Source organism: Mytilus californianus, unplaced genomic scaffold, assembly GCF_021869535.1.
Source record: "Mytilus californianus isolate M0D057914Y unplaced genomic scaffold, xbMytCali1.0.p SCAF_6, whole genome shotgun sequence".
NCBI classification, from domain to species: domain Eukaryota; kingdom Metazoa; phylum Mollusca; class Bivalvia; order Mytilida; family Mytilidae; genus Mytilus; species Mytilus californianus.
In genome coordinates, this window is record NW_026262712.1 from 73,061,195 (window position 1) to 73,073,560 (window position 12,366).

Sequence of the window (12,366 nt, forward strand, 5' to 3'; positions counted from 1 at the left end):
ATTACGTAATGTCAAAACCATATTATGTAAAGACAAAATATCATCAAGTAATAATAAAACAACATAACGTAATATCAGAGTTGCACATAAGACAGCTGTGGCGTTCCATATAAGAGGATTTGACCAAGGATGATAACAAAATAAATGCACATTTTGTAGGAAGTGTTTTAACATATTCATATCATTATGAAGAATAATATGAAACATGACAATGACATACATATTATGTAAATAGCAAAATACGTGATTACATAATATTCTGATGGAATTCTTTGCCAACTTTTTGATACATAATGAACTTTTCTTATTAACAGCTATGGGATACTCATCATAACCCAAAAGATGTAAAAGAGAATACAATGAAGTCTCTAAAACTCCTCAGAGTAGACTCTGTACAGTTATTCCTATTGCACTGGCCATTTGGTTTTAAGGTAAATATTTGTAAACCAAATCATCCATTCATACGTTCTACTCTGAACAGAATTCGGGTTTCTATTGGTTTTCACGACTGTTTACTGGTTACATCGACAGTCTGAACACTAAAGCATATATGACATTTGCGCCGATTTTGAAAAAATTAATTCTTTCATTTGCGCCGATTTCATTTTTTCATTTGCGCCGATTTTATTGTATTTGCTCCTAATTGCATTTTCAGTATAACATAGGTGAGTAAATACTGGCCATACATATCGGAAGGTTGGTAAATTGATCGCGAGAAAGGTATGCTTATTCTTTCTACACACCTCAATCTTGAATCTCTTTGCAATGATATGTCTGCAATATTTATAGATGGAACTTTTAAGTGCTGTCCGAAATACTTTTATAAGTTATATACTTTACACGGATATAAATAAGGAAACTACGTAGTGCCTTTAATTTACGCCCTCTTACCAGCGAAAGATGAACAGTGTTATGAAGTGATGGGGTAAATAATTTGCGATCTCTGCCGTCAAAAACTTTCCTTTGTGGCCGAGGTTATGCATATATATATTGACTTTGAACAAGAAATGCATAACGCAATTGTTGGTGCTTTTCCACAATGTAGAATATTGTTGTCGTTTTCATCTGTCTCAGAACTGGTTGAGGAAAATCCACTCTGTTGGGCTGAGCACAGAGTATACAATCAAATTAAGTGACATTGGTAAATGGCTATCCCAATTGATTGACAATTCATAAAATTTGTACAACTGGTTAACGGAAGAGGTCTATGATGATAAATGAAAAATAACATTCACCTGTGACTTACCTGGAAATTACCTGTAAAAAAATCGGCGCAAATGAAAAAAAAATCGGCGCAAATGAAAGAAAAAATCGGCGCAAATGAAATGCAGATCGGCGCAAATGCAAAACGCCGAATAAATATTGCGGCTTATTTCAAACAAAGGAATTGTGAACGAGAAAGACGAAAGATGCTTCGCTATATGTTTTATATTTATCGGATTACATGACAGAGGGTCTAGATGGGGTTACAGAATAGAGAACAATGGGCTTATATTACAGAAAATAGGCAAAATAAAAATAAAGAATAAAGAATAATGTGGTGATAAAATATAAAGAATAGAGAATAATGTGCAAAATGTATGAAGAATAGTGAAAAATGGCTAAATAATTTGAAGAATACAGAATTAAAGGATCCCCCATCCAGACCCTCATGTCAAGATAGACCTCATAATTTGTCTTATTACATATTCTATTAAACGATAGGAAATACCACAAGCAAGATTTTATTTTAGGATGGAGATGACATGTTCCCAAAAGACAAAGATGGAAATGTTATATTTTCTGACCACGACTACGTCGATACATGGAAGGTAAAAAACAGTTTCAGTAAAATATAATTGAGGGTTTTAATTTTGATATATCTGATTTAAATGCAACCGTAGTTTACCGATGTTCAAATCTCGTAAATCCATTTAGCATTTACAAATCGATATATGAATAAAAATAGAAATAAGAAGATGTATTATAATTGCAAATGAGACAACTCTGCACCAGAGACCAAATTACGTTGAAGTCAAAGACTGGGAATACTTGCAGATCTCTGACTATATTAAGAGCCTGGCATGCGATATGAACACTTGTGTATTGTTGAATAACGTAGATGTGTTGACCTCTGGATGGTTCACTAATACTATGTAAAGATATTTACTTTTACATGCTAGTTTCATATAAAAACTTTAGTAGAAATGTTTTAGTATTTCTAATGGTTGTGTTTATATTCAGGCAATGGAAGAACTTGTAGATGCAAAACTGGTTGAAAACATTGGAATTTCAAATTTTAATAAAGCTCAGACTGAGAGACTGATGAAAAATGCGAGAATAAAACCATGTAATATGCAGGTATTTGTTTTTTTTTAATATATAGTAGTATCATTTATTTCAACTAATTTTTTCATTCAAAATTTCAATTGAGATAATTACTTTAGTATACAAATGTTTATATTGAATAAGAAACAAAATGAACTGTTTACATGCTTTCATATATTTGACCGGAAGGGCAAGCCGTTATACTATTTTTGTTTTCATGAAATAATAATCATATAATTTTTTAACTCATTGTTTTATTCAACTTTGTACTATAAAAGAGAGGTGAAAGATACCAACATAGAAAACTAAAGATTGAGCAACACGAATCCCACCAAAACAAAAACTGGGAGTGATCTCAGGTGCTCCGGAAGGGTAAGCAGATCCTGCTAACACGTGGCCTTCGTCGTGTTGCTCATGTTAGTACAAACCCGGTGATAAGTATAATTCGGCAGGGTACATGATTGTGGTTACAATTGGAACATATCCGTTGTCATCTGGGAAACAGATATTTCATTACTGTCAACCAACTCGTGATTGCGTCCGTAAAATTTACGACGGGATAATATCAACTTCACCACTTGGAACTCTTGGTTTAATAGCTTTGTCACGAAATAGAAGTTCCTTCATAATATAAGTTCCAAGTGGCAGAAATATTCAGTAATATTATTTCCATTGGAACAAATATTACAGTATTTGTTCCTTACGGAATAAAGGTTATAGAATATTTGTTCCAACAGGAACATATATTATGACATTGTTTATAACAAAGTTTCCAGTGGAACTTCTGTTAGGTGGAACAAATATATGTTGACAGCTTCCTTGTGAGCAGTTACCTTCTATCAAGGAAATCATTATAGGATATTCAAGCCCTGTAAATATCGTATCAACTGGGAGATATATACTCCGTATGCAGGCGCTGCTGGGATGTTGCTACATAGAACTGAAAAGTTCACAATTGGAAGCTGAAATCATTTAAATATAAATTTGTTTTTATTGATTTATCCATTTATTTTTTGTCTTTGGTAGATCGAAATACATCCATATTTTTCCAATAAAAAATTAGTTGAGTTCTGCCAATCAATTGGAATGTCAGTGACAGCATATGCACCCCTGGGAAATGCAGGAAGAACTTGGTAAGCAACTTTTAAGGTAGATTCACTGTATACCGCCATCTTGGATTGTAAAATAGCAGTAAACAATCGAGTATAGATCATTGCTTAAATTTAAAGGGGGACATAACTCTAAAGTAAAATTATTATACGGGAATGTTAATGGAATTTTCTTTTTATACTTGTAGCAAGAAAACAAGTTCGATGACACCATTTTTTCTTTTTATTTTCTTAATGCATATTATAAAATCTACCTTATCATGTTTCATTTCAAAATTTTTTCTCATAAATTTATTTTTATTCATAAAAAAGTTTTTTTCATGAAAAATCTATGCAAAATAGGGCAATTTTCCACAACTAGTTGCTTGAAAAATAGCACGGTGACCCATACTGTTTATTACATTTTTGAAAAAAAAACATGGTAAAATCTACATCTTGGCAAAGTATAAGAAAATTATATCTCGGGAAATATATATATATATACAGATGACCCACCTTAACTTTATAATTTTTTGCGATGACCGCATTTCAGCCAATGAAGGCAAAGGTATCATAACTTTCAGCAATCTTTTAGACTCATGTAATAACTTATTTGTAATTGTCATGCATATTTACTTTAATTCTTTTAATTTCTTAAATTAGGAGAAATTGCAAAAAAACTACCAGATTTCCTGATTTTGAGGTTTTCACAAAAAACAAAATGAAAATAAATTATTTGATTTCAAAAATGTCATTTAGTTACGTTATGACATTTCTTCAATATAATGACAAAACATAAGAATAGAGAATAAATTATAAAGTAATGAACTTCAGGTGAGTTTTCTCGTTTGAATTGTTTTACTTTTGTCATATTATAGCTTGCTTGGGTTTTGCTCATTGTTGGAGACCGTACAGTGTCATAGGGTTGCTAACTTCTAAGTCATGTGGTCTCAGGTGGAAAGTTGTCTCATCGGCAATCATACCATATTTCATATTTCTATATCGAAGAATCTCTTGAAACGATCCTCTTTTGAACAAAATTGTCTTGGACTTTTACAGTCCTGACTTGAAACAGGTACTTAAGAATGAAATTTACTGAAATAGAATGAGACGTTCTCTTACAAACGCTGGATTAATAATTTCGTAGAGAGAATTTTGTGGTGTATTTTAAAATCTGAATAGTCAGTGCAAGCTCTTGAAAATCAAATTAGTTGTGATGCATATATTCCGTATGCAGTTCAGCTTGTAATGTAAGTACATTGTTGTTGAAACTCAATTATTGTAAAATATAAATCATAATGTTTGTCATATAGCTTTGAGTAAAATTGTTTAATCTTGTTAACATCTAAAGAAGAAAGAAGGTACTATCTGGTCTATCAAAAACCATTAGTCTGAGAAATACTTGCACTACAGGAAAAAGACAAAAAGACAAACAGCAGTGAAAAAAATACAGAGAAAACAAAAGATAAAGCAACATGAACTCAACCAAAAAAGGGTGTACTCAGGTTCACCGGAAGGATAATCAGTTCTTGCTCCACTAGTGGCAACCGCCATGTTTTTCATTGCAACTAGAATTCGGTGATAAGTCACAAGTGAATGTCTTAAAATGAGGCAGCAGAAGGATTTCTTGTAGTTTGTTTAATCTACAACTCCGGCGGAAATCGAGTAAAAAAATATGGATTATTCATAGCGAGGACATTGTAAGTATACCGGAATGTGAAGTGAAATGCTCTAGCTTCTTTTATAATTAAAGGGATTCATTAGTGAATCAGTAAATGTAACATACTTTTGAATGGTTTTTAGAATTTTCCTTTTTTTTTTTTTTTTAAATTTCTCCTTTTCAGTTCCACAATAATTTTCGTTTCAGGAAAAATGCAGGTGAACCACTCATATTTGATGAACCAGTTTTGCAAGAAATTTCAAAAGCAAAAGGAAAATCTATTACACAAGTAAGCTTCGTGAACAATCTAATGTACTGTAAATTCAGAAATTAATGAGTGCATATTTTATTGCGAATCTTTTGCAAAATGCGAAATCTAATTAATGCGAATGCAAACATTTTATGAAGGAAAATCACTACTGAAATTTTAAATGCGAGTTCTTAATATTGCGAACCTGATAGTGTCGCATTTTTCGCATTAATAAAAACATCGCAATAATTTCATTTCACAGTAAATGGGAAGAGGAGATGTGGGATATTAGTGATCCCATGGATAAACACGTAATGGTGCCTATTTCTGTGGACACGATATATGTGTTACTAGTATTTGTTTTAACAGCTACGTCCGAGACCAAACATTGGGTAGAAAGCCAAAAGTATAAATTTGAACATAAAGCAATTTAAAAGGCCAAAACAGAACAGTCAAACCCGTTTAGAACAATTTCATAATATATTTACATGAAGTTTATGGTATAATGAATGAAAATAACACTTTGCTGGTGGACTGTTAGTCCCTGAGGGTATCATCAACTCCGCAGTCTGTGCTTCCGTGGTGATATGATTTTTAATAAAATTTTCTTAAATTCTGCGTTGATTAATTTAGAAATTATTAGGAAACAAAGTTCTAACTCCGTCAGGCAAAGTTGAACTTTGACGAATTTGACTATTTTTATGTCCCTTTTGGTCATAAATAACATCACTGTGACATGTTAGGTCTTATATATCCTTGGTTTTCAAAATGTTTGGGCTAGGGCGTTTCTGATGAAGGTAAATCCAGAATACTTTTTTGACGAACGAAATTGTTAAAAAGTCATATTCATTAAACCCATCTCAGGTCAAGATCAACCGAGGAAACCACCTCATTTTTAGCACTTTTACCTGCTCCTCCGTTAAGTCATATCAATGACTATAAACATACTTTTACCTGCTCCTCCGTTAAGTAATATCAAAGACTATAAACATACTTTAATCTTCCCCTCCGTTAAGCAAAGGCACTTTAGAGCAGACTGCAAAAATGTGTAACAGTGTAGTAGTAGTACAAATCAGGGTATCACATGCCATTACAATCGTTCTGCATGTGCATTCAATAATATGCATCTTATTAACTTATTTGTTTAAATGAAGCTGCACACTCATTTACTTATGTAGCGTGTTTCTCTCATGGTTCTGATTACAAACGTGTTTTTCTCTTGATATTAAGACTTACGTACTTGTATCAGTAAAATTATTGCACTTCCTCTCGTTTCTTATTTGATAGCATTGTCAGTAAACTGTTTACATGCATCGTCACAGTAACTACTGTAAAACATGAATATCTCCGACCTCCTGCGAAAGAAGTTTCATAAACTGTACGTGCAATTTGTTCGATGCACAATGTCGATATAACTCTCCTACAAGGTACTGCAATTTGCAATTTGCAAACTGAAACACTAGTAGTGATATATATTTTGTGTACAAGTTATAATTTTGTACAAATTATAATTTGTACAAAAAAATTGTACAAATTATTATTTGTATTTTGACTTTGTACAAATTGTTATTTGTACAAAAAGTGCCTGTTAACATAATAATTTGTACAAAATAAGGCTTAATTTCACTTATAACTTGTACAATATTTTACATAGAATATGTTTCAAATCAAATGATAAAAAATAATTTTAATTTCAATTATGAATCAATATGAAACCCACTGATAAATCCATTTACAATACTATACATAATATACAGTGCTCTTATTTGTTGGAGCAGAAGTGCGAACCATGACACCTCGAATTACACAATATATTCTGCTTTTTGCATTTAAAATTCGAATTGTTACAATCGCCTTAATTTGCAAGAGAGATAACCCTGTCCACCAGTTTTTGAAATTTTTTTGACAGCTTCCCTCAGGGAAAGTTGTAAATCAAGAAATTGTGTAACAGACAAAAAAAGTGTCATTAATTGATTCTAGTTGGTTTCTGCTTAAGACTCCTGATATATTACAAGCTATTGTCCCTACACAATATCCAACATTTCCTACTTCCACAACAACACCTTGTATATTCCTCGGATCGTTCGGTGCTCAGTCATACTGTGGAATTGGGACATTGTCTCCAATAGATAACTTGCTCAGTTTCTGTTTTGTATTTCTTGTTAGGACATCCGCTTGAATTTGTTGGCCAGACAATGCCCGTTTTCGACTTCCTCTGATACAACTTTAATAGTTGTACAAGTTGATCCACAAAGCGCAAACCTTCAGACACAATTGCTGAACTTCTTGATAGAATTTATCCTGTTGATCAACAGTACTAGCCATTTTAGTGAACACTTTAATTTTTAATTTTTGCAAATGACCATTTGAAAGACCAGTTTATCTCTGTATCGATGTAATGCATTGGCTTTATAAGAATAAAGATATAAAGACCAGTGAACAGGAGTTTAATTTATAACCTCAAGGCAATATACATGAATCAATATGACTTGAAAAATTGCATTGAAAAGTTTCTAGTGTGTATCAATACTTTTTTATCACAAAATCACAAGTTATAAGTGAATTTTAGTCAAATTTTGTACAAATTGTTATTTGTACAAGCACTTTTTGTACAAATTACAATTTGTACAAAGTCAAAATACAAATTATAATTTGTACAAATTTTTTGTACAAATTATAATTTGTACAAAATGATAACTTGTACACAACATATATATATAAATATATATATATACAAGTCTAAATTGAAAACAACGTTCAAACCTAGGATTGCGTTGGATAAAAACCGCAATTTTTATACGTGTGCATGCAAAACAAATTGCTTGGTAGAGGGGTCTAAATATAGCACAAACAGCATTTTTCAAAAGACCAAGAAAGTGAAAAAGTATATTTTAACAAAACGCATTTGACTAACAGGTCGAACAACGAATGTTCTTAAACCCTGCTGACTGCCATTGGCGATTGCCAAATAAACGGATCACAAGATGTAACAAAATGGATCTTTATTATTAATTTAATACCAAACAGAAAACAATAAACCTGCGGAAAAGATGGTATACCGCAAACATGAGGTGCAAAAATTTGTACACCATATCCGGATTTCGACAATTAATGTCTCTTCAGTGATGTTAGGAATCGAAACGGTATTTGGAAGGCCATATAATTGACCTCAATTTAGGATATATATATACTTTGCTCTTCTATAAACCATTGCCCTACAACCTGTCCGATAGTATATTGATTACATTTTCCAAAAGACCAAAAAAGTGAAAAAGTATATTTTAACAAAACGCATTTGACTAACAGGTCGAACAACGAATGTTCTTAAACCCTGCTGACTGCCATTGGCGATTGCCAAATAAACGGATCACAAGATGTAACAAAATGGATCTTTATTATTAATTTAATACCAAACAGAAAACAACAAACCTGCGGAAAAGATGGTATACCGCAAACATGAGGTGCAAAAATTTGTACACCATATCCGGATTTCGACAATTAATGTCTCTTCAGTGATGTTAGGAATCGAAACGGTATTTGGAAGGCCATATAATTTACCTCAATTTAGGATATATATATACTTTGCTCTTCTATAAACCATTGCCCTACAACCTGTCCGATAGAATATTGATTATGTAATTTTAGGTCGTACTACGATTTCATCTTCAAAGAAATTTGGTTGTTATACCAAAATCTGTCACACCTAGTAGAATTAAGGAAAACTTTGATGTAAGTATTACATTTTAGTACATTTACTATAATATAAAATTCTGATCCATAGTATACACTTATCTACTGGCTATGAGGGAAAAGCACCTTTATTGTCCCACGAGACACTATTTCACAACGCGAATCTAAATTTGAAACTTAAAAAAATTCGAGGACTCAAAATCTGAATTCAAACATTGAAAATGAATTATTAAAAAAGAAAATCAAGGAAAAGCTTCACGACCAATGAAAGGTATTCTGTTAAATATCAAGTGCACATATATATATATATGTGTGTTCTTGTTGTTCTTTAACAAGTAGAGGGGGGCTTGAAATGAGGGGCAGAAGGACCTTTTTCGGTACGCCCGGATTGGGCCTTTATTTTTGCGGGAATTCGGGATTTGGGCCTTTATTTCGCGGGAATTCGGTATTTACACTTACTTATAGGGATTCGGGAATTAATGATTAATTCTTCGGCAAACGGGAAAGAATGTTTTATTTTTTTTCGGGAATTCGGGATGACACCCCATCTTAACGCCCCTCTTAGATTTATCCATGACTGTAGGCAAACTATAATCTATTAAAGGGTGCCAACTGTTTATTGATATATTGAAGTCCGTCTGATTACACAAAACAATTAATTTATGTTTCTAAAATGAGACGGAAAAATTAAAAACAAGCTATAGAATAGTTACATGCAAACTGAGTACTAAGAAAGTTTAATGGTTTTGTCAGTAACAGATGTTTAAATGATAAAAAGCAAATAATGAATTAACATTTCTTATTACGAATTTTGCAGGTATTTAGTTTCAGTCTTACGGATGAAGAAATGCAGAAAATATGGTCATTGAACAAAAATCTACGTTTTTATGGTGAACCTATGTGAGTTTTGTGTTGCTTATGAGTTCATTACCATTATAATGGACTACATTTCCTAAGGGTATATGTACATGTATTACTGAAAGAATTTTCTGCATCATGATAAGTCGAAGCTAACATAAATGCAAACATAAATTTTACGAAAAGGTCTCCAAAACAGACTTTGAAGGTACATTTCTAGATTATGATATTAAAGTGGTTAATTCGTCGATCTAAATTGCCAACGGTAAATAGGAATATTGTAAATAGGAATATTACATTTATAAATAGAAAAATGTATGAGGATACATGTAGCAAATAGATCATATTTATTCATGATACATTTTTATTTTTTTGATATAACAAGAAGTTCTAACAAATTACCTCATACGTGGACAAAATTCTAAAATGTACAATAAAAAAATACTTGAACGAAACCTAAGAATAGAAAAGGAGGAGGTGACGAAAAGCCCGCGAACACCAAATTATCAATCCAAGCAGTCACATGCACACACATACAACCGCAATATCGGCCATCGGTTATGCGCTCTGGGTAAGGTAATAAAAAGTAAAAGGGTCATTCGTACTTTGTTTTAATTTGTTTGGTTGTAATAATCAAAAAGTTGTAGTAACTTGTTGATATGCACACGGAAGTGCCATATTGTATACTTTAGTACTTCTATTATATGTAGTTATATCCTATTCAATTATCTTCCTCTGAATATAACACATGTGTGTATAAGTTGTCTTTACTGGAGAGACTAAATATTATTTGATTTGATGATAATAAAGATATATAATAGAATTTACCGTGCGCACGACGCTTGTTTCTATAATAACCTCCATTGAATACGCTCCATATCTAAAGTATGGAAAGACAGATTCATACAACTTTTGAACATCAAAACAAAATGACAGAGCAAGAACTAAGACTAACGTTACCTATGGGAGTTAAAGCTTAAATAAAGTTTTAGTAAAATAACATTTTTCTATTATGATAGTTTTGGTAAAATTACATTTTTCGGATTTTTTCACAAAAGCAACTTCACACATTGCCCAAAATAAAGTTTTCCTGTGATGTGTGATGTATTTCGAACAAATAAATCAATTTTGAATGGTGCATGTAATTTATTTATAATGGTATTTTTGAAAAATGGAATATTTTAGACCAAATGTTGCAAATCTATTAAAACGTACAAGTAAGTACAATTAGTTTGCATTAAAACAATGCTCCTAGTACATTTTTAAGCTAACAATTTTTATTAAACAAGTATTAAAGATTTACATGTTTTCTATATTTTAGTGCCAAAGATCACAAGTACTACGCATTCCACGACGAGTTTTGAACACGTGATCACATTGAACTTAACTTTTTATTTACTGGTTTAAGATGTTTTTGTAAAAATAAATCAATTACGCTTATTATATATATTGGCTTGTCGATGGGTGATTTTATTGTTATGTTAGTATGTAAATAGATGTTGTATGTTTGACAATGACATAAATATCCACTGAATACCAAAAAAGTCGCGAAAGGGAATACCAAAAAAAGTCGCGAAAGTGAAGACCTTCTACGTACAGGCCATCATAAAGTCTATCAACCGTTGTCAATTCTCGATAAAGGTGAAGATATGAAGCAGACTCAACTGTATCTGTTGTATCCTTGGTTTCAACTTCAGTGGTATACATGCCTCTAAAATAGTCACCAAACTTTTAATTATTCAGTGAAAGAACATCATCTATGTAGCGGAATGTGAAGTTAAAGTCCATACAGTAAAAGAAACACATTTTGCATTTCTTATTACTAAAATTGTATTTAATTCAACAATATCGCTGTAAATGCCAATGTTAAACGAATAATTAACATCCTTACATAAGTTAAAAGTTAAATTACTTCAGAGTTACTGTGAAACTAACTGCACTACGGGCGGTGTGATTCAGGTTTGGATACTCAAACATTCCAAAGAATTGTTAGATTTACAACCTGAGTCCCTTTCCTCGTGCATTTGTATAAACAAAAATTGACTTCTCTACTCTTTACACAAGTAATCATCAATTTAAAACTTAAAGAAATTTTGAAAGAATTAGTCCAACTTTGTTTCATAAAAAAGAATGGCCAAATAAGATAGAATCATAATTTAAAGAAAACACTTTGATTTAGAAAAAAAGGTTATCTGAAACTGACATCATCAAGATTTTTTGTCGAGCTTGCGACTTCTGTTGCAGAAAGCTCGACATAGGGATAGTGATCCGGCGGCGGCGTCGTTAACTAACTACTTAAAAGCTTTATATTTTAGAAGGTGGAAGACCTGGATGCTTCATACTTTGTATATAGATGCCTTATGTTATGAAGTTTCCGTCTGTCATATGTTAATTTTCCTTGACCTCATTTTCATGGTTCAGTGACTACTTGAAAAAAGGGTTAAGATTTTTTGTAATGTTAATTTCTCTCTTTATCATGAGTAATAGGATAACTATATTTAGTATATGCGTAC

General features: G+C 31.9%; 2 protein-coding genes across 7 annotated transcripts in view; one reads left to right on the forward strand and one right to left on the reverse strand.

Moving 5' to 3' along the window:
• LOC127705886 (vesicle transport protein GOT1B-like) overlaps nt 1-12,366 on the reverse strand; it is a 145,278-nt gene that overhangs the window by 36,789 nt on the left and 96,123 nt on the right. The gene's annotated exons all lie outside the window — the stretch shown is intronic.
• The window catches only part of LOC127705875 (1,5-anhydro-D-fructose reductase-like), a 139,019-nt gene that overhangs the window by 6,065 nt on the left and 120,588 nt on the right, over nt 1-12,366 (forward strand). For 2 of the 4 annotated variants that reach the window (XM_052210237.1, XM_052210236.1), the window contains exons 4-10: nt 315-431; nt 1,734-1,811; nt 2,224-2,340; nt 3,334-3,440; nt 5,263-5,344; nt 8,951-9,034; nt 9,813-9,895. In XM_052210237.1, the coding sequence (XP_052066197.1) occupies nt 315-431; nt 1,734-1,811; nt 2,224-2,340; nt 3,334-3,440; nt 5,263-5,344; nt 8,951-9,034; nt 9,813-9,895 (668 nt within the window). Of the gene's footprint in view, nt 1-314; nt 432-1,733; nt 1,812-2,223; nt 2,341-3,333; nt 3,441-5,262; nt 5,345-8,950; nt 9,035-9,812; nt 9,896-11,174; nt 11,299-12,366 lie in introns of those variants that run through there. The other 2 variants (XM_052210235.1, XM_052210238.1) reach the window with 2 other exon arrangements.